Raw genomic sequence first — 23,551 nt, forward strand, 5'->3', positions numbered from 1 at the left:
TTGACAGTAATAGTAATAATGTTATTGTTTTACGTCCCACTAACTATTTTTGACAGTTTTGGAGACGCCGAGGTGCCGGAATTTTGTCCCGCAGGAGTTCTTTTACGTGTCAGTAAATCTGCCGACACAAGGCTGACGTATTTGAGCACCTTCAAATACCACTGAGCCAGGATCGAACCTGCCTAATAGGAATCGGAAGGCCCAGCTCCAATTTTCTTTTTTTAGCTGGTGGGGTGAGTTTTTGGGGGTGAAATTTCCAACTTAGGATCCACTGGGATTCGAGCATTGACCCAGTGGATGGAAAACGAGTAACGAAACCACTGCCGTAATCATTACCTTTTTAAGTGTATTAGAAACGCACCAAGACAATTTTTAATAAATACGCTACAAACGATTCGAAACCTTTTCAGGAAGTCCATCGGTATTCTTCGTTCATATGCGTATTCATCCATCACTTCATGTTCTCTCAAATTATTCGCAACCGCAGGTCAGCTTGAAGTTTTCTGAATGAACTGAAAGAGACACAAGCATTGCGTGAGAATTCTCTGTGATGAATGTTGGCTATATTGAATTTTGGCATGTTTTAGTACGGTGTGTTCAAACAAAGGAGTACATTTTTTTTCCCCCGGGGTTGCGGGGTATTGTGTGATTAGCTTGGAAAATATTGCTGTAATACATTGACGTTATCTTTGAAATAGTTTATAAATTTGTATAATAGATGAAATTACGAATTACTTGCCGTTCACATTAGTACCGTACGTTAGCTGGAATTGTATCATAGATCATAATTCACTAATTACTATACTGCGCTTGAAGATTTTTGGCAGATCGATTCGTACTTGCAATATGAAATGTTAAATTCTCTTGTCACAAGACTTTATGTATGAAAGGTGTTATATGGCGATTTCTGATCGGTAGGTTTTTTAAAAGCCTGTGCACTAAATTTGCAGAGCATTTCTTTACGAGCATAGCAGGTTGGGGATTACCACCACAAAAAAAAAAAAATGCACTACGGTAATTGTTATGCCAGTTACTTTATCGTAAACACTCGGTTTTGGCCTATAACAATGACATACCATAGAGTAATATTTTTGGCATTGACGTCGAAGTGGGCGTCACGTATTCTATATGAAATGTCTTTATTTTCTGAATTAAACGTACGGTATTCCTTTTAATATTCTTTGTTTTTTAATAAATAAGGGATATTTTACTGTTGCACTGCTCATGATAATCGCTGCAACTTTATCTTGCAGACCATTCCGTAACATTTGGCTAATATGTCAGTTTCAGTACCGGTAATACCGTTTCACTAGATCACTTAAAGCGTAGAACACAAAATCATGGAAGAGCCTCAGTTTATTAAGTGTGAACCAACAGCAGATTCAGAAGAATCCTCAAATTTTGTAAGTGTGCTGTACCGAGTACTTACATTGGTTGATAATACTGATGTAGTTCAGTTTATGTGTGGAGGATTGATGTTTTTTGTTATTTTAATTTCCAGGAGCCTAACGTAGAGTTTCAGGCTGAAGAGACAGTGAATGTAAAAGTTGAGCCGGATATTACATTTGTTAACCTGAAAGCTGAAGATGAATGCACAGAATTTGATGGAGTTCATGACATTCACGAAATTCAGGTAATTCAAAATTTGACATGCAGTGCTGGTTTCTGTAGATGTTTAATTTTACTAATGAAAAGTCATTGTACAGTTGTTTAACACTTGTATTGAATAACCCCTGTAAAGCATTGCATATTTTTCTTATTAATGAACGTGGTATACGTATTGTACTACTATACTGCATTTATACACTTGTTCCAAGCTGTAGCAATCTCTTCCTGATGTTTACTGATGTATTTCATCACGTTCACTGCCTTTATGATTGCTTTTGCTGGTTATCGAGGAGAAAAATCTTTCGGGAAGGTAGCGCGAATAGAGTAGAATGTCAGTGTTCGAATAAACAAGAACAGAACACTAGTAAACATACAGTATTTCAGTGGTATAATATTCACACTAGTAATAATTATGTCAATGATAATAATAATTACTAACCTCATTCCACGCCCTTGTTCGTTGTGCTGTGAGAGCTTGACATTCAGAAGATATCTTTCATTAAGCCATTTATGACTGTGTTAATGACAGTTCGAGTTCGTTGTGCTGTGAGAACTTGAAATTCGGAAGATATCTTTCATTAAGCCATTTATGACTGCATTAATGACAAATTCTAGCATACTTCTTCATAAATCGATATTTAATTTTAAAACTTTCATCAAGTAGAAATGGGTAACTCTGTCTCAATGATATTTTCCATTCTTTTAATGCATGCTTCATGCATATGTCAGATATTTCACAAAGATTATTGTATATTACTGCAGACAGTGAACATCACTAAAATAATTATATACAAGAACCTCATTTATCCGGATTAGGTGGGACCGGAACTGATCTGGATTATCGAAAATTTGTATAATCTAGAAAAACTAAAAAAATACAGTACATAGTATACAGGGTGAAGCGAAATTCGTGCACTCGGGCGTCGCAGCGCGACTCCTCACATGCCAGCAATGAAAAAATGTCTCTTACAAAAGTTCGTCCTACGAGTATATCCGGGAGAAAAAGGTCGTTGGAGAGTGGCAGTCTGGCAACACTGTAACCACGTGTAGGGTAACTACCTCTGTTAGCACATATTAGTCGTGCTGTACAGTTGGTGCAGTGGATAGAGTTTTGGGTTAGCATGCAGGAGGTCGAGGGGGTCGATCCTGGTTTGAGGCGTATGTTTTTTATTTTGTAAATGTAGTCCAGGTGGTATGGTATCTGGCATCTTAATCGTCATCAGCAATTGCAGTGGGTCCTCTAGAAACCATTTGCACTTACGTACTACGATCCTAGAAGTGCACGAACATTCGTTTTCATTGGTCAGCTTTGAACGTCGTGGGCGTGGATTTATATGCACCACTTCATCTACTAGATGCGTTACAACGTGTTCAGCATTACTAAATTTTGTAAATGTAGGATACATGTGACCTAAGAAACGGTGTCTTACTGTATTACAGTATGTAACGTCTGATGGAAATTAGCAAATGAAAAAGTGCGCCTCAACCCAGGATCGAACCCTCGACCTCCTGCACGCTAACCCAAAACTCTATCCACTGCACCAACTACACAGCATGACTAGTATGTGCTGACAGAGGTAGTTACCCTACATGTAGTTACAGTGTTGCCATATTGCCACTCTTCAACGTTCTTTTTCTGCCGGATATACTCGCAGGACGAACTTTTCTGAGAGACATTTTTTTTATTGCCGGCATGTGAGGAGTCGCGCTGCGACGCCCGAGTGCGCAAATTTCGCTTTACCCTGTATAGTCTGTTAACATAAGTTGTACAGTAATATCCTTTTTTCAATTGTACAAAAAATATAAGAACACTTTTCTTACATTTATGACTCTGTTTTATGCGGTAAAATAATGTGTGAATTTTTTCTGTTTTACATTTGTATAGTGTTTGCGCGCAGCATGATCATGAAGATGTTTTATGAACAATAGTTCTGCCGGTGTGGTTTCATTCTAGTATTCTAAATAGGCCATCAGTTTGTCCAGCTGCATTGCTGCTTCTCCACGAGTCATTGTTTCTTCTGATGGAGCACTGGTTTCATTTTCGAATTCATCATCAGTGAATTAGTACAGTAGTGCATTGCATTCAGAAGAGTGTGGGTTTGAATCCCACTTCGGCCGTCCTAGGAATGGTTTTCCACGGTTTCCCATTCTCAATTCCAGGCGAATGCCAGGACGGTACCTTTGATAGACAGTGGCTGAATTACTTCCAATTCCTGTCCTTACCTATCCTTGGCGGAAAAGACATTCAAGAAGAGTCAATCCCGTGAAAGAAAAACTGTACAACTAAAAATATTTTTTTATTACTTTCAAACAAAAGCAAAGCAAAGTCTTCTCTGTACAGGCCATGAAGGCCCTTGGAGGGGTGGAAATTAGAGGCTTCCACTATCCGTAACCTTGGCACATGATGGTGTTGAGTGGTTAGCTCTATGCCCGGCCGTCTTTGCCCCCAGGAATTAATCTGGTACTCATTTTTGGTGTAGGCTGAGTGAACCTCAGGGCCATGTGTTTAATACTTTCAATCCGGGTAAACTGGAGATCTGGATTACTGAGGGTCGGATAAACGAGGTTCTTGTGTACACTGATGATCACTTGTTGTTTCTTCTTTTGTCACTTGTCTGTATAAGCTATTCAGTGAATAATACACAGGAGGCTTATACATGGTTTATTAGTAACAAATTGCACATACGTGCAGTCTTACTAATAAAAAATCCTTATACCGTTGTTTAACACTTGTATAGTTATGCACTGAATAAACCTCGTATAAGCATTGCATATTTTTCTTACTGATAAACATGGTTTACGCATTGCATTGCTATACTGCATGTATACACTCGTTCCAAGCCGCAGGAATCTCTTCATGTAGTTCACTGGCGTATTTCTTCACATTCACCACCTTTATGATTGCTTTTGCTGGTTATCTAGGAGCAAAACCTTTCAACAAGCCACGTGGTAGACGAATAGAATAGAATAGAATAGAATAGAATAGAATAGAATAGAATGCTAGAATAAACAAGAACAGAACATTAATACACATATTTCAGCGGTATCTTATTCTCACTTCATTCCACGCACATGTGAGTAGTTCTGTGAAAACATGAAGTTCGCACGATATAGTGCCACCTCTTGTATATTTCATTAAGTCATTTCTGACTGTGGTAATGACAATTCAAGCGTACTCTTTTGTAAATATAGATTTCATTTTAAGACTTTCGTCATCTAGGAGAAATGTGTCACTCCATCTCTTAAAGTGTTTTATTTTACGAACATGTCCAGCCTCTATAACCTCTAAATGTTCTATGCCTTCTGTGTTACAAATATTGTGGAGATCATAACGTTATTTTTCATTCTTTCAATGTGTACTTAATGGATAAGTTGGATATTTTAACATGATGATATTAGGCGTACTGCAGAGTAAGTACCACCAAAATAAAATGATAGCTCATTGTTTTGTTTTTGTCACTCGCCGCTATACAACACTTATACAAGGGTCCTGGTCTCTATAAGCAATTCAGTGAATAACTATAACAGATATATACACAGGAGGCTTACACACATTTTATTAGTAACAAATTGCACATAAACCTATGTATAGAAGTTGCACACCGTTTGTTAGTATGGCTGGTGGTGTATAAACCTCATATAAAAAAAACAGACTTACTAATAAAGTCCACCGTTATGTTACCTTCTCACCTACACATATTGAAGTGTAATATTATATGAGTTATTCCGGGAAGTTTTTAAGGGATGATATAAAACATACCGAAAGGTAGGGCTGTATAGTAGTAAGGTTGCATTCCATTGGTTCAAACCTCGCTGTTGGCAGACTTGAAGGCTATTTTTCACATTTTTTGCACAAGGCTCATAATGTAGCTGTGTTTTAAGCATTTGCTTATTGGCTTTCTAGGAAGAAATATGCCAAAATCCTATATTAAAACAATGGAAAATTCTGTTAATACCCATTATAAAATGTACCATTCTGAATATTGTACCAAATTTTCAGTATGTTTTTCCTTGCAATCAGTAATTATACTGAAGACATTGTTGCTCAGTGTCTCACTAAATATACATAGTTCAGTTTTATTATCATAATGTTAAACTTCTCCTGAACTTACACCATTCTGACTCTGAACTGTTTCTCAATATTAATAAAAGTGAAGATGATAATGTTATTTGGTATGTTGAGTGATAATTCACTGGAAAGAAGTGATAGTGATGAAGATAACTGAGGATAGAGCTGGCTGGTTGGATGTAAGTGAAGCAGTTGGGAATACAAAATAGAGGTTGTGTGGCAGTTCTGACATCGATTTTCAAGTGAAAAGTGGAAAAAATGAAAATCCACAGTCTGTTTTCAGTCATTCAACCGGGTCAGAAATGGAATGAAGCCCCATCTAGCAGCGAGGATAGGAACTGTGCCATCTGCCAAAGGCTGTTGCACTCTCTGGGGCAATGATTATTGACTGATAGATGAAATGATATTGGAGATTGTTGCTGGAATCAAAGACAATGGGGAAAACCAGAGTACCTGGAGAAGAAGCTGTCTCACCTCTGCTTTGTCCAACACAAATCTCACATGAAGTGACCAGGATTTGAACCACGGAACTCAGCGGTGAGAGGCCGGCGCGCTGCTGCCTGAGCCACGGAGGCTCATCAAGTGAAAAGTGACAACTAATTTCTGTGATCCATATACCTTGTTTCTTTGATTTATGCCTAAGAGTTTGTTTGAGCTTGTTGCAAAACAAACAAATATATATTCAGAACAGTTCTGATCTGCGAATATTACTTGTTTAATGTCACAGCACAAGATTTGATAAAAGTAATGGAAAAGAAAGTATCCAATCATGATTAAAACCAGAGAAAACTAGGGATGAGGATAGGAACCTATAACTTCCTGTTTTTGTAGGTGAGCTCTCTCTTTATGGGTGGGCATCATAGCCTAGTGGAATTGTCACTGGTTTCACATCAAGGTGGCTGCTATTCAGAACCTGACCAATGAATGTGGAATTTTTGAAATGAAGAGTCACGTCCCGGTGGTTTGGATTCCACATAAAATTGGAGATCCCATGGCTATTGTGATGATGTCATCAATCGTGTAAAATTATAAGCTTGCTGATGTTTACAGATAATTGACTAAGCAAGTTGGCTATGCAATTTGGGTCTTGTAGCTGTTGGCTTGGATTCGGGGGATAGTGGGTTTGAACCCCATTCGTGACAGTCCTGAAGGTGGTTTTCCATGATTTCCCCATTTTCACAGCAGGCAAATACTGGGGTTGCACATCATTTCAGTTGCTTTCTTCACAGTACCAGCCCTTTTCTATCCCATTGTTGCCGTAAGACCTGTCTGTGTTGGTGCGACATAAAACAATAGCAGAAAATGGGTAATAGAAAGGGAACAAACAGTTGATTAAAGAATTTCAAGAGAAAGCTTGGGATGAGGATAGGAACCTTTACAAGGATAAACATTAGGTCTGGTCAGCGTGGAGGAACATAAATTACAGACAAAGACTATTACCAAAACATGAAAGTTTTATGAGAGAACCCATCTATGTGGAGATGATAGTGTATATTGATGAGTCAGGCTGTGCATGTCATGTGTTTTAATAATTTCCTTTTTGGATCAGTGGCAGAATGCAGGTTCAACTTCAGCATAGGTAGTGTGATTTTTGAAGGCAGAAAATAGTTTATATAGCACCCGATATCATTCAGTGTCAGCATGTGTAAGATTCCTGGTAATTGCTCCAACAAAATTAATTAAAACTCAGCTGCGAATGGCCAAACAGAGATGTATTCTTCTGCCATCCAGTAAAGTGGAATGTGAAAATTGATATGCAGGCATCCTAGAAGCCATCAGATCAAAATGCCTGCGCACGACAGCAGAGACAGTATAGTTCTTCTTGTTCTGCGCAAATGGGTCACTTAGGACCATGCAGAATCAACATTTGTTGAGTTTTCCTCTTGCTCAATAGTTCTTCATTTTCATCGATAGTTGTGATTTCTTTTACTCCGACCAAGTATGTCATGTTGGTTTCTTCTCAACTTCCTCAAATCCCCTTGTGTGAACAATTTTCCTGATTATGTTCCTATCCTGCCAATTTGGTGATCCTAATTCAGTGATGTCTTTCTCTACTTGCTTATACCATTTTGTTTTTGTTTGATTTGCAAAAATGTGTGTATTTGATAAGTAAGTCTGTTGTTATTCATTCTATTCAAATGGCTAAAATATTGAATTTGTCAAAGTTTCATTGTATCAGTAATGCAGCAATACACTTATTATTATTATTATTATTATTATTATTATTATTATTATTATTATTATTATTATTATTATTATTATTATTATTATATATGTGCAAATAAACCCATTAAGACTATGCAAAGTACTTAGAGGTGTGCCTTTGCTTTCCTTTGTGCCCAAATTTCTTTCATTCTCTTACTGTGGATTTCCTTTCGGCCTTCAGGCCAGGTTTTTCCATCCTCTTCTTTGGTCTTTCTTGTTGGTCAACTTGCCATTTGTGAGTTTTATATCTGAAGATCACCCTGTTTTGGACATCTGCTGGTGTAATACCTGCCTGTTTCAAATCGGTTTTGATTTCATCAATCCATTTCATTGTGTCTTATTTTAGCTTTACTCCTATTTTTGTAGAATTCAACTATTTGTTTGGTAAGTCTGTATGGATGCATTCTTTTAATATGTCCATAGAATCTGCATTTTCTAATGTCACTGTGAATATTTGTGTATTGTTTGATTTCCTGTCTGCCTCCATGTTGGTATTGTCTGTCGGTGAGTTTTGGGCCTTTAACGTCTCTGATCCGTATTTATTTATTATTATTATTTTAATGTTTGTCTCTTTCTGCTTTTTGTTGCTCCTTCATCCCACAATGACCTAACCTTCTGCCTATTCTTGTACTGTAGATGTTTCTAAACCCAAAATATTTCAATATCAAGACTTCTATTTACTTAAAAAATTGTTTTATAACATTCCATTTTAATAGTCTTTTTTTAATGCTTGATAGAGGTAGTGTAAAGACTACTGTCATGTGAATACCCATAATTATAGCCGAGTGTATTTTGGCATGTCAGTAATATGAATTTTGCTGCCAACGGACTTATATGCTAGCATTCTGATGACATGAATATGACAGGTCTGAAAATTGACCTTGTGTTTTGTGAAGGATATGATGATAATATAATGCTTTGTTCACAATCCAGTCCCTGTTGGAGTCTGTATATCACAAACTGATGAAAGCCTATAATCTCAATTAATGTAGCTATTTTATCCCCCACAGGGTGAGAAGGAAGATGTTGGCAATGGAGATTATGATGCAAGTTCTGTTCTTTCAAATGAGTAAGTATTTTTTAAATTATTACTTTAAAAAAGATTCATTTGAGATTGCCAAACCGAACCAAACCAAACCCCATGGCATTACAGCCCTTGAAGGGCCTTGGCCTACCAAGCGACTGCTGCTCAGCCCGAAGGCCTGCAGATTACAAGGTGTCGTGTGGTCAGCACGACGAGTCCTCTCGGTTGTTATTCTTGGCTTTCTAGACCGGGGCCGCTATCTCACCGTCAGATAGCTCCTCAATTCTAATCACGTAGGCTGAGTGGACCTCGAGCCAGCCCTCAGGTCCAGGTAAAAATCCCTGACCTGGCCGGGAATCGAACCCGGGGCCTCCGGGTAAGAGGCAGGCACGCTACCCCTACACCACGGGGCCAGCTTTTGAGATTGCATTGAATCATATTTCTTAACATAGTCATTGTCCAACACTTGGACTGAGTGGTATATTACTAGTCTTCAATCTGAGTGGGTCTGAGTTCAATTCCCAGCTGAGCCTACGGATCTCAATCGTGGATAGTTAATTCCAGTGGGTTGGGGACTGTGTTTTTATATTCTTTCTATGCTTTTCTATGTCTTGCACACAATACATTCTTGCTTCACTGCTGCAATTTCCAGTGAATGCTAAGAGTTTCTGTTTGCTATTTTTAATGTCTCTGTCTTAACACCAGTCCTATAATAATTCGCCTGATTCTCCTTTGGGACAAATATTTCAGGTTCCCTATGGGAAGCAACATCTATATCATCTGATGGCCAGGCAGGTATCAATTTTTGGTAATGAGACAAAATCTCTCAAAGTGGTGGCTCCAAGTAGCTTATGCAGTGGCCTCCACGGTATGCACTAGCCATGTATCTTGGTGCGTGTGCTATTTACCAACTGAAGAGCCCAACTTAGCACACTGTGGCGAAACGCTGGCTATCAGGAATGAGTTAGCTGGAGAATGTATAATGTCTAATAAAGACCATTTATATTGATTCTCCTTTCTTGATATTTTCAATTAATTCAAGATTTTGTGTTAAGTTAAAAGCACTCCTTTCATTTCATAACCATAACTACTATCACAAAACATTGTTTAGTGTTTAGTTCTCGAACAAAGCATGCCACAAGCACTCTTGCAGTCACAAGTATGCTCCAATTTCAAGCACACAGTTCACACGTATTCATTATGCTTTAACAAACATAAAGGAAATAAAATGAAAATACAATAAAACCTTGGGTTTGCATGGATAACCCGCAAACCGGAAAATCCACACACGGATAATTAGGAGTTTGCTGTATTTTGCTTGTAAAATATTTCTTGTCAATTTATATGAAATCTGATATTCTAAAAGTATTTAAATTTTTTAAGATTGTGTAATTTTTCTTTCCCCTATGACTGTATCTAGATGTTCTGTGCCACAGTTCGTGAACCTCTGACTGACAGTGTTTGTTGTCCGGCTCCATAGCTAAATGGTTAGTGTGCTGGCCTTTGGTCACAGAGGTCCCGGGTTCAATTCTTGGCAGGGTTGGGAATTTTAACCATTATTGGTTAATTTCGTTGCCATGGGGGCTGGGTGTATGTGTCGTCTTCATCGTGATTTCATACTCATCACTACGCGCAGGTCGCCTACGGGTGTCAAGTCAAAAGACCTACACCTGGCGAGCCGAACATGTCCTCGGACACTCCCAGCACTAAAAGCCGTGTGCCATTTCATTTTACAGTGTTTGATGTATGAAAGACCACTCATTTCATTTCACAGTGTTTGTTTGATGTATGAAAGACCACAAAATATCAAAATGGTTTTTAGTGATGAGAAATACAAGGTGCAATTACTTGCTATAATTTATGGACTTCTTAAGGAACTGTACTGAGTGAAAATAATGGGATCATTCATAAATGAGAATTTTATGACTGATAATGAATAAGACATGTAGTACGTTACCTGAAGTGATAATAATAGCACAGACTGTACTAAATGAATATATTAAATGAGATAAAAATCTATTTTATATTGCTCATTTACGTATTTTCCAGACATAATTTCTCACTCTGACTCTTAACCTTAACACTGCTCATGAGTCAGCTTGGTTCCACAGTTAGTTGTACTATGATTTTGGAAATTTGGCTTCTTGCTGTCTGTGCAAAAATAGGAATGAGCAAAGTTGCTGATGTGTTGAAACATTTTCCTGCATTCTTGCCTTTCCAGATATGTGCTACAGTCTTTCATGGAATAACTGAAATAAACATACAGATTTACCCAGTGCAACTGGTACATTTATACTGCTTGATGTTTTCCTAAATAGATTATTACTTTGCAGGTCAAGTTCTCAGTTTCCTAACACAAACCCATTCTTGTCTTAATTACATCCTCAGCATCATGTCCACTAGAGTTGCACAGTTGTTTCCCTCTGAAAGTGATTCTTGGTAGCAAATGCTTCTGTAATACTCCACGTGGAAGTCTTCAAAGTGGCATTCATATCTCATTCTTCAGTACCATTTCCATTAGAAGATATTTCATTTTCAACTTACTATTCAAAAGTATGTCAACTCATGTCCTTTTTGCAACTCGCATATTCCACAACATAAAGCATATTTGCTCATAAAAATTGTCACAAGAAGGCAAGAATACTTGAGACGTGACAATGGTATGACATCACCTGCCATATTTTACAGGGAATAAGTTTTTGAACCCCACAGGATGTCACAACTGAACTCCACTGTTATGGTCCACAGCAGGCAAAGCATGGCACCTATTATTTCCAGCACAAATTGCTTAACATTCTGTGATGTGAATATAACTCTAAAGCAGTATCAAATCTACTTACATATTCTTGAATGCATAAATCAGTAAATAATAATATAATTGAATGTTTTGTTTCATGACTTCATTGAACTTTCAGCTTGTTAGGTTATTCTGAGCACTTAGTACATGGATAGTAATTACAGAATATAAATGGCCAACTGATCACCAGTGGCTATTGTAGCTAAAATGAGAGTGTGTTGAATGTGCTATTTGAAGGCTATGGGTTCAGTTTTCACTGGTATCCAGTTGACTATTTTTATTTTATACTTAATCACTTGAGATAGCACTCTACATACTCAAGCTGAACTTTTTACACTGTTCCTATTCAGCCAAAATACTGCACAATGCTCTTTGATAAAAAGAATTTAGGGTGCTCTGCTAGCTATATCTGTTTTGTTATTATTGAAAGATGTTTATATAAAGGGGTTATTTAACACCTTGGTTTGTTCAAAATATGCCACTTGCCCATTATGCTACATTAATTCTGTCTAAACTTAAATGCAAACATTGTCAGTAAAATAAATTAGAGAGCTGTGGCATAGAACATTCAGGAATTGCATATATTTATATTAATATTTTACTCTTTCTCCTCTGTAAGCTTAAATGTGTATTCTTTGGCCCTTAAAATAACAATGATCACAATCCTTATGTCCTTTTTTAAATTTATAAATCTACATGTAGCAATGCTCAGCAATGCCTGAAGCCCCATGGAACAGATGTATCAGGTCTGGATGCAGAATAATTTTGTTTGGTATTTCTTGTGTTTCAGAATGCTGCCTTCAACATTTCATGACAATATTCATAATGAAAGTGTTACGTTTGGAATTGATGCTGGTGAAACAAAGGATGCAAGTTCTAGCTTTGAACCTGGTATTCTTAACAGCAAAGCTGCAAAGCGAGGACACTTAATCTGCACTATATGTTCCAGGGGATTTAATCGACCTAGTAATCTAAATGCGCATATGCTGACGCATTCAGCAGAGAAACCGTATTCCTGTAGTATTTGTTGTAAGGGGTTTACTAGGCCTGGACGACTGACCGCACATATGTTGACTCATACTAATGATCTAGAAACTTTGCAAGCCACAAAACCTTACCCATGTACAGTGTGCCACAAAAGATTCCCTCACCCCTGCCATTTGAAGAAACATATGTTATCACACACTGGTGAAAGACCCTATGCCTGTACTAGATGTAATAGAAGGTTTGCGTTGAGTGGAAACCTCAAAGCACACATGTTAATTCATTCTGGCGTTAGAAGACATGCCTGTACTATTTGTGGCAAGGCGTTTGTACGTAAGACTCATTATAATGAACATTTATTAATTCACACTAGCGTGAAATACCCCTGCAAGACCTGCGGTAAGTTGTTTGTTCGTCGTGAAGATACCGATAAAAATACCTCGCCTGATGATGAAGAGAGCTCTAAATCGTGTCCGGCATGCAGAAAAGTTATCGTTTTATTTCAACCTCAGATTTCTACTTCTCCAGAATTCGTAGCAAAAAAGCCATTCATTTGCAAAACCTGTAATGAAGAGTTCAACTCTCAAGAAGATTTGAAGGAACATTCAACGACTCATACAGAAACTCGAACCTTTTGTTGTTCTGTATGTAATATGTCTTTCTCAACACGTAGTATTCTTTATATGCATATGATTGTCCATTCTGACGATAAACCATTTCAGTGTAAAACGTGCAATAAATCCTTTGCTCGACGCGGTGATCTCAAGAAACATATTTTTACACATTCCGGCCTTAGGCCGTATACATGTACACTGTGTAACAAGACGTTTGCCCGCCGCTGGGATTTGAAAAAACATGCAATACTGCATGCAATGGAAAATCAGGATCTAGATGTCAAACCAACAGAGTTTATTAATGTTGGCGAGGCAGAACAGTTATAATTTGCTTGGTTATACAAGCAGTTGTTAATTTTCATATATTTATTAAACCCAGTTTATTTCAGTCAGTTACAGCATGTACTAGGAATTTCAGTGAGCAAAATAGAAAATGCATATTATTTTAAGGTAGCAACTTCCAATTGTTTACTCATGGAAGTATTAATTTGTTAGAAAGGAAAGAACAGAATGAGATTATTAATTTGTAAGTTAAGTTCGTCCGTAAACAAAATAATTTTTCTTTGGCTGATTCAGTTATGAATGTAGACTAGAATGTAACAGTGATTTAGTTGAAAGTTATGAACTCAAATACATGAACTGACGTGTCACTAAAAGTGGTGGATATATATATTTTTTGTATTCACTTGGTATTCTTCTAAATTAAGTCTGTCATTGCAATGTTAATTAAGAGGTTGACAGAAGGAACCTTTCATTACTCATTATCTGTACAAGGAATATTATTGTAGTTGTGTTATAGAAGGGTTGTTAAATTGAAATAGAGATTTTTTTTTACATATTTACACTATATGCATCCATCAATAAATGTTAAGCATATACCAGATTCTGTTGGAACTATTGGCATATTGTATGAAACTCAGGACATGTTCAATAAACTTCACATCAGTCCAGGAATTGGCATATTTGCCTCTAGCCCCATGGAACAGATGCATCCGCTCTGACTACAGAAGTCTAAAAATTTTGTTTGGTAACTGTTGTGTTTGAGAATTCTGCCTTTGATAATGAGTATGAAAAGAAAAAGAGCATATGATCAAACCAAACAAATTAAGGAAGCTCCTTAGTTAGAACATAATAAATTAAAGACCATTTTCTGTGGAGTAACATTGAGTCTGTAACATGTTGCTTCTCCATAATCCCTGAGGCACTCTTGTGACAAGGCAAGCTCAGTACCAAATCATTCAGTATTTCCTGAGCCAAATGATCTCACTCCCTGATGGCACTGTATTTTATTTATGGTCTGAATTGTTAATAATGTTCTTGGCTTTACGTCCCACTAATTACTTTAACGGTTTTTGGAGATGCCGAGGTGCTGGAATTGTCCTGTGGGAGTTCTTTAATGTGCCATTAAATCTACTGACACGAGGCTGATGTATTTTAGCACCTTCGAGTGCCACCAGACTGAGCCAGGATCAAACCTGCCAGGTTTGGTTAGAAGGCCAGAAGCTGAATTGTTCGTGTTGGATGTTGTTTGGAAATTGCTCTGTAAATATTTAGGGAAAGCTCTGGTAAGTCCAGTGCTTGGATCCCACATCCCTCAACAGTTGCTACACAATGTGGATGAGCGTTACCCTCCTGTACAGAAAATCCATTTGTATAGACTCTGGAAGACCCGTTACTATGGGTTGGAGAATCATGTGTTTGTATAATTCAGTCATCAAGTTGACTTGAAAATGAACCAGTGGTGTGACAGCCCACTGTATCTGCTTAGGTTAGTTCTGAACCTCCAAGCTGTTGGTGATATTCTGCTGAGAATTATTCATCGTCATGTTCCGTTCTTGCCTTCCTTATTTGCTGAGAATTTCAATCAGGGTGTAATCAAATTTGCACTTAATCAGTGAACACTGTTCTAATCCTATTATCTCTCATCCAAGTCTGAAGTTTTTCAGTCCATCCAATGTCAGCCACTCTATGATGTCCCCATTTTGGAGTCTGTTGCACACAGTTTGGGTTTTTGCAGCAAATCTGTGGCATCTTGAAGCTCAGGAGGCAGAGTGGTAGCTGTGCATGTAGGGAGTCCACGTTCAGATGTATATGTATACTGGTCTTGAGTTGGTGCTGTTTTGATGTGGACGACCTGGCATGGTATCTATTTGCTCCTGAGGAGGTGCCTTGGAACTTCTACAACCTGGATTGACACGGATTCAAGTGAACAATGTTGACCGCATCAACTTGTCTCATTTTCAGTTGCATCAAATTGGTGATTTTGATGAGTGTATATTGGACAACATAAACCATATCAAAATGACTGGATACTGATGACAAATTGAGGTAGTCTTTAGATGATCACCCCCAACATTCACTGAATGCAGAATAACTTTCTGTGTACCCTCCACAATGACGAACATTCATTGGAGATTATACGACTCTCTTCTCCAACATCAGGAAGTGCCTGTTGTGTTTTAATTCTTACTTTTCATGTCTTTCTTCAACAGACGATAGATGCGACTCACCTATAATGTGCAGCAAACCAGCAATGACTGTTGATTGGCAACATTTTGACATGTGTTACTGTGGAGCACGGGCACACTTCATGACAGTTTTCCTGATCAGAGCACTTTCTTGGCACAATCTTTGCACAAGAATTGAGTTGTATCAGGCTGTGTTCAGTTTTTCTTTTAGTGGTCACAGGTCTTGGACTGATCATGTTCTGAGCTGTTATAAGTACCAAATCATGGAATGCTGGTTCATTTTAGGTTTCCTGTCAGTTATTTTTAATGTTCCAGCTCCTTCTGTGTTTCCAGTTGAACAACCCTTATACATATTTCATTAGAGGCTGTGAGATTTACAACCAACATTGGTTCATATATGTTGACTGGAGGGATTTTGGAAAAGGTTGGGTCCAAAAGCCCTAGGGTAAAGAATGGAAGTGCACTGTAAAATAAGTGAAGGATTGTAGAATGGAAGGGTTTGATGAATGTTTGTTAAAGTTTTAATAAAGCAAAGAAAATCGTGTAGAATTATATTTAACCTTCATCGTTAAAGGAACTTTTTAATTGATCGCTCTGCAATCTTTGTTTTGATACTGCCATTTATTTTCATATTTATGCATGGTTTAAGAGGCCATGCCTATTACATTCAAGTATTCATTTTTAAAATTTTACAACTAATGTTGCCATTTGTAATTATTATATCCTCGAGTCAGGGTTTCCAAAGGTAATTGTAATTTCAAATCCAGGTTTTGTAGTCAATCTTCTGCCTTCTATTGTAATTCTTATGAGCCTAATTTTGGCCTATTTAAAGTTAATTCGCAGTGTTGCTATTTTCAATGACAGGCCTCAGCTTTAATTACCTCATTTTGTGTTCATTAATCGGTTGCCTTTGGCTCAAGCCAACGAAGCTGTTGCAGTTGTATTGTTAATAAGTTTAATAAATGTGAAAACATGGTTAAATTTGTGGTTCCAACATCACATCAAACCCTTCCATTCTACAGTTATTCACATATTTTACGGTGGATTTCCATTCTTAAACCTAGGGCTTTTGGACCCAACCTTTTCCAAAATCCCTCCACTGAGAATATCAAGATCAGCAAGTGTGCGATTTGTAATGAATCTATTCTTTATAGGCACTTAACATTGAGGTCAACTCCCATTTTTGCAGTATACTTCTGGTATGTACAACAGGATGCTTCTACTAAACTGTATCTTGTTCAATGAAGGCTAAATGAAAATCCACAGCCTGTTTCCAGTCATGCAACCAGATCAGGAATGGAATGAATGAAGCCCCTATCTAGCAGTGAGGATAGGAATTGTGTCGGCTGCTGAAGCTTGTCGCACTCTTTTGGGGCAATGATTGAATGACAGATGAAATGATATTGGAGAGTGTTGCTGGAATCAAATTTCACAGGGAAAACCAAAGTACCCAGAGAGAAACCTGTCCCGCCTCTGCACTGCCCAGCACAAATCTCACACGGAGTGACAGGCATTTGAACCACGGAACCCAGTGATGAGAGGCTGGTGCGCTGCCGCTTGTGCCAGAGGTTTATTTATTTATTTATTTATTTATTTATTTATTTATATGTATGTTGGTTATTCAGCCCGAAGGCTGGTTTGATCCTCTACAGCTCCACCAACAGCTGTCATAGATAGCTTAGGTGTCACTGAAGAGGTATGCTAGGGAAGTGAGGAGTGAGGTAGTTTCTCGTTGCTTTCCTCACTTTATTTAAGGCTAAATATTCCAAAATATACTTTGTGAAGAGAACGTGAAAATCTAGACATTTTTAGGGTATTTATAAACTGAAATAATTATACATGAAACATGTTAATTGATATTACAACATTTGCAAAGGGTTCATTTCTAATTTTTAAATTTATGTTCTAAACACACTATATAGCAATATTTTAATATCATAGAGCCCATGTTATCCACATGATTTCCTGTGGTTCCCTGTGTAAGTAGAAATTTCCTCAGTTTTGTATATAAGGAATAAATTGATTCAGTTTCAAGCTTTTTTAAAATGTAATTGGCTATATTCTTCCAACGTATGCCTGAAGTGCCCTTTTTTCCCCATTCCACTCGGTGAAATAACAGTACATTATTTTGTGTCTTACTAACTTCAGCTAATAATCGTTAATGCTTTTTGAATTGTGTAAAATTATCTATGCATAATAGAAGTGTGTTTCTATTCTCCATGTCTTTTATTAATACAAGAATCTAATTTTATCCGCAAATTAAACTACTTTTTCCTTGGGTCAATACACTCCAATTATCTACATTTTATTTTGTAGGCCCCTTGTTCTAAATGTAATTTTTTGTTGATTGTATGTGATCTGGATCATTGAGCATCCATATAGTTCCTTTGGAAATGGGTCTTTTTCTGAAATTAAGATATAATTCCCAGCTCTTTACAAAATGAGACCGAGTTAAATCTTTCCTTTCATGATTAAAATTATTTCCTTAGATATTTTGATTTGTGGTAATGTGCCAAGCTGCCCTATCCAAACCTGGACATCACCCTCAGCTAGGCCAATGGCCAACAATTAAGACATCCTTAGTAATCTCCCAGTGTCCTGGACACTGCAATCAGCCAGATGAGTAACTCTCGGGTTATGGGCTGCACCTCTACCGAGTGCCAACAGCTTCCTTGGAGGGCAGATGAGGGGGCACTTTTTTGTCCTTGGGATGAGAAATCATCCCTAAATGCGGATGAACCATCGCCTGGCGGTACTGCGGTATCGGATCAGTTTGGTGACGTGCAGTGCATGGAAGTTTTGTATTGACAATTTCTCCTAGGAAGCTGATAGCATTCGAGCACTTGATAGTTGTGTTACTCATAAAGTTGTACACAGTCAGGTGAGAATTATAATTTACAATGTACATGGCTTTTAAGAAAATTTTTCTCAAATCCAGGAGCTGACTACTCAAGTTTGCAGTATGATTGTACATACCGTGTCCAGTAATTTTTTTTGAGGGCAGAAAGAATATTGAAACAGAGAATAAGCCCGGGTTTAGATCACTGGGGAAACATTACATAGTTTAGAAACTGCTACAAATTTGGAGAACTTTGAAAAGTGTGATGATAGTGATGATGATGATGATGATGATGCTTGTTTTAAGGGGCCTAACATCGAAGGTCATCGGCCCCTGAAATGTGTACTTTACATCAAACAATATTTGACTTGTCCAATAATGGAGAATTTCCAACAGTTAATAAATTGGTGTACTTAATGAAGGAGAAAATTAATTATCATAAGGGCTCCGTATCTTCCTTGTACACACTACTGAAATCCTTTGCTTTCAGATCAAACCATTGAATTAACTTGCACATTTATTTTACCTTTTAATAATGCTACTGGAGATAATATTTATTGCAACAGTAACTTAGTAGTGACTGTCTTATGTATGTACCACAGTATTTTGTTGCACTTCCTTATTGTAAGCTACTTTTGTACACCACTGGATGTGATTCTCACGTGCACAGTTCATAGTTAGCTTTTGTCCAATCTTGGTAAAACATGGCATCTGAGGCTTAAATTTCTAGGTTTACATTATTCAATTCCTCTTTTTGTCTTTGAATCCTTGATCCCATGTTGCTATTAATGATAGCTGGAGGCGATTTCTCAGATTTTCCATGAAAAAGGTTTCTTCTGCCATTACATATACAAGTCTGGATTGGGTGATCTTCAATACACAAAGCTTTTTTTTAAAGGAAACTCACTTTTACTTTTTCAATATCAATATATCGTTCTGTTAGGTGTTCCCAGTGTCAGGCCCTAGGTGTAAGATAGCGGGTGAACTTTAATCAGAACAGCTACATAGCTGCCTCGAGGGATAAATGCGGGAGGTTCTTAATGTCGTTTATGACCAATAATGTACATGGTGTCCCGTCTTACAGATGGGTTGTAAATGTTTCTCCAAGCAGTTGCAGTGTTAAAACTAGGTACTTAATAGGATGGTTGTACCTGTACCTTTTTTCCTGGCAAGAATATGTCTTTATTATGGAGTCGTAGCTTTCCTCAATTTCTGAATACCATGGGTGTGGTATGGTTTTGGCCTTATTTACGTGTAGACCATTTAGGTTTTCCCAGGTTGCACGATTTTCCAATGCATTCTGCAGGTCGTTTAGAAGCAATGACCATATATCGTCAGCGTAGATATATATTTTTATATTTTGAGTGTACCTCTTGGCTGCATTGACTACGTCTCATGTTGCTATGTTAAATAAGAGGGGGCTTAATGGGTCACCCTTGTGCTATTTCTTCTGAGGTACTGACGTCATTAACGGTGATATAGTTGGTTGTTAGAATGTCCGGTATAGGGGCGTGCCTGTTAGTGCATATATTTTAAAAACAACTTTTAGGACAAAATATGCTTACTAACATATGCAAACTATATATATTCTGAAAGAGAGAACTCCAAAGAATAATAATACACAAAAATAAAATATTCAATTTTTTGAAAATAATTAATTGAAGTTAATTGAAGAACAATTCAATAAAACTCAATCAAGGGACTACTACAAAACCTTCAGAAAGCAGCTCCAAAAATATGAACCCCCGACCCTACTAATGAAGGATGAAAATGGTAAGCTGGCTCATAACAATAAAAACAATGCAGAAATTCTGGCTAAATATTTCAACAAGCTTTTAAATTGTGAGGAACCTACAGAACTCCTTCATTTGGACACCAACACCCCGATAAAAACACCACCAGAGAACATTAATCCCCCCACAATAAAGGAATTCTACCAAGCTCTGAATAAATTAAAAAGCTACAAAGCGCCAGGAGAAGATCAGACCTTTGCGGAAATCTGGAAATATGCAGGAACATCTGCAAAAGTTGCCCTCCATCAACAACTTGTCTCTATCTGGATTATAGGAGAACTACCAGAACACTGGACAACAGCCCTCATTCACCCACTGCACAAAAAAGGATATAACCGACCCTAATAACTACAGGGGAATCTCACTCCTAGACATAACATACAAAATATTTTCAATAATTATCCTTAATAGGATAAGTTTTGAACTTGAGAAAGAACTAAGAGAATATCAAGGAGGTTTCAGACCCTGGAGGAGCTGTCCTGATCAGATTATGAGTCTTAAGTTGATAACTATAACAGGAGAAGAAACAGAGATATGCTGATAACATTTGTAGATTTCAGGAAAGCTTATGATTGCATCCATACAGAATCCCTGTTTAAAATTTTAAGACACCTTGGACTACACCCCAAATTAATAAACATGATAAAACTGACTCTCACTAACACCAAATCAAAAGTGAAGTTTAGGGGTGAAACATCAGACATTTGAAATTAAAATTGGACTACGGCAGGGAGATGGGCTCTCACCACTATTATTTAATTGTGCTCTAGAAATGGTAATGAGGGAATGGTTTAGGGAATGTCCCCCCAAAATAACGATTGGCCAAAAAATCTAAACAAATTGCCTGGGTTTCGCTGACGATTTAGCATTACTAGCAGTGGACATAAAAGAAACAAAAACCCAGATATCAGAACTTCAGAACATTGCACATAAAGCTGGCCTTAAAATATCATTTGAAAAAACAGAAATTATGCCCCAAAAACCAACACAACTAAAGGAAGTTACCATAAAGACTAATAAAATCAAAATAGTAACTCAATTAAAATATCTTGGAAAAGTAATAACACAGAACCATTAATGAAAATCTCAGTCCAAACAAGAACAAATAGATTAGCTAAAGCACAAAAATTAACATGGAATATCTACAAAAAGAAATGTCTATCAATACATGCAAAATAAAACACTACAACACAGTTATAAAACTGGAAGCTACATATGCAGCACAAAACACTTTCACCTGAATAAACAATCAAAGACTGACAGAAAATTGAAAGGTTGGAAGAACCTGCATAAAAAAAAAATATATATAAAAAAAAAAAAAAAAAAAAAACAGAAAGATGGACAGTGGCGGATGATACCTAATAAAGTCATGTACAAAGAGCTAGAACCCATTACAGATACTATGCGTAAGAGGAGACTGGGATTCTTTGGACATATCATGAGGATGCAGGATTCAAGACTTTTGAAACAACTAGTACAACACAATCTTGTCTCAAAAAATACCACAACAGGATGTAAATGGAAGATAGGAAAAACTAGAAAGGTTCCACCTTTTCAATACAAAAATGTTATAGGTTTATTTATAACATGTATTTGCACTTGGGACTAGTTTCGACGCTGTGTTGGCGTCATCATCAGCCAAAAAATGGGAAAATAGGCCAGTGTGTAGGCATTCATATTACACAAGGTGTTACATTAAACAATACAAATCTTGCAAGGAGATAAAAACATGGATAAATATAGAAACAAATGAATCGTTGAGAAAGCAAAAGTTATACATGTTAAAAAATAACCTTAACCACACATCTTGCAGTGCGAAAATATTCTTCTTGAATGATTCCTGAGTATAAAACACACGCGCACACATTTCTGAAGAGCCAGCAGGCAGGACAAAGTAAAGTGAAACCTTAAGAGATCTTCTGAGAAGAGTTCATCATTTTTCTATGTTCCGATTAAATAATGAAGTCTCCCTTGAGTTCCTGATAAACATACACAACAGGAAATTCTCCTTCACTCTCAACAATAGCTATAAAGACCAACGGTAAATTTCATTTTTCAAAGACGTGAAAGCATGATCTTGAACGTGATGTAACTCCTTTCATTTAACCCATTTTTTACACAAGGTGTTACATTAAATAATATATCTTACGAGGAGATAAAAACAGGGACGAATGTAGAAACACATGCACCGTTGAGAGAGCAAAAGTTGTACATATTAAAAATAAGCTTAAACACATAACTTGCAGTGCGAAAATATTTGAATTTGAAAGATTCTTGAATAAAAGACGCACGCGCACACACTTCTAAAGAGCCAGCAGGCAGGAAAAAGTAAGGTGAAACCTTAAGAGTTCTTCTGAGAAGAGTTCATCATACTTTCAATGTTCCGACTAACTAATGAAGTCTCGTTTGAGTTCCTGATAAACATACACAACAGGAAATTAAACAATATACATCTTACAAGGAGATAAAAACAGGGAAAGTTATACATATTAAAAATAGTCTTAACCACACATCTTGCAGTGTGAAAATATTTCTCTATAAGAAAAAGTCGTTTTTAAATCATCGATTATATGAAACTCACTTAGAGGCAGCCACCTTACTCTCAAATGCTCAATGGAATCTTTTTCAAGACGAAGTCCAACTCAAATTGTTCAATATTTTGTCCAAAAAACAGACAACACTAGAGAAAAAACTTGAAGCACTTAAAAATAAGGTAAAACACAGCAACTCCCCTCCAAAACCGAACAGCAAGCCTAACCTCGCTAATGACACTCTACAACAATTCCACCCACCAGTAATTAATCTTTCCACCACCAACTTAGATGAGGACGATATAAGAATTCTTTCGAAAGGTCCAAAGCACAACTGGCCTTGTTTCAACTCGGCCCTTACAGCCTCCAAACTCGTAGTTGAATCAGAAGTTGCTATCAGCAAAATGCCACATGAACTACAAGACGAACTCAGAATGGATGTAAAAAAACAATTAAACAAAAGTTTTTTCTCAAATAATCGCACTGCGACCCCTATCACCAAAATCAACAAAGATTCCCTTACTGAAAGAAAACAAATTCTCAATCTTAAAAAGAAAGTCAAAGACAACCACCTCATCATTACAAAGGCCGACAAAGGCAACACAACAGTCATTATGGA

The 23,551-nt window shown here is 37.2% G+C and overlaps 1 protein-coding gene across 2 annotated transcripts; it reads left to right on the top strand.

Annotated features, from left to right (window-relative positions):
- Nucleotides 1–1,075: 1,075 nt before the first annotated feature.
- Nucleotides 1,076–14,392, top strand: LOC136886028 (gastrula zinc finger protein XlCGF57.1). 2 transcript variants are annotated; one of them, XM_067158741.2, is made up of 5 exons: nucleotides 1,076–1,157; nucleotides 1,254–1,403; nucleotides 1,502–1,633; nucleotides 8,893–8,951; nucleotides 12,494–14,392. In XM_067158741.2, exons 2-5 carry the CDS (start codon nucleotides 1,341–1,343, stop codon nucleotides 13,626–13,628), a joined length of 1,389 nt encoding a protein of 462 aa, XP_067014842.2. In that variant the 5' UTR covers nucleotides 1,076–1,157; nucleotides 1,254–1,340; the 3' UTR covers nucleotides 13,629–14,392. The 2 variants fall into 2 exon arrangements, with proteins under 2 accessions (XP_067014842.2, XP_067014843.2); XM_067158742.2 differs by having other exon boundaries at nucleotides 1,092–1,403.
- The last annotated feature ends 9,159 nt before the right edge of the window (nucleotides 14,393–23,551 follow it).

This window comes from Anabrus simplex, chromosome X, assembly GCF_040414725.1.
Source record: "Anabrus simplex isolate iqAnaSimp1 chromosome X, ASM4041472v1, whole genome shotgun sequence".
In the NCBI taxonomy this organism is placed as follows: domain Eukaryota; kingdom Metazoa; phylum Arthropoda; class Insecta; order Orthoptera; family Tettigoniidae; genus Anabrus; species Anabrus simplex.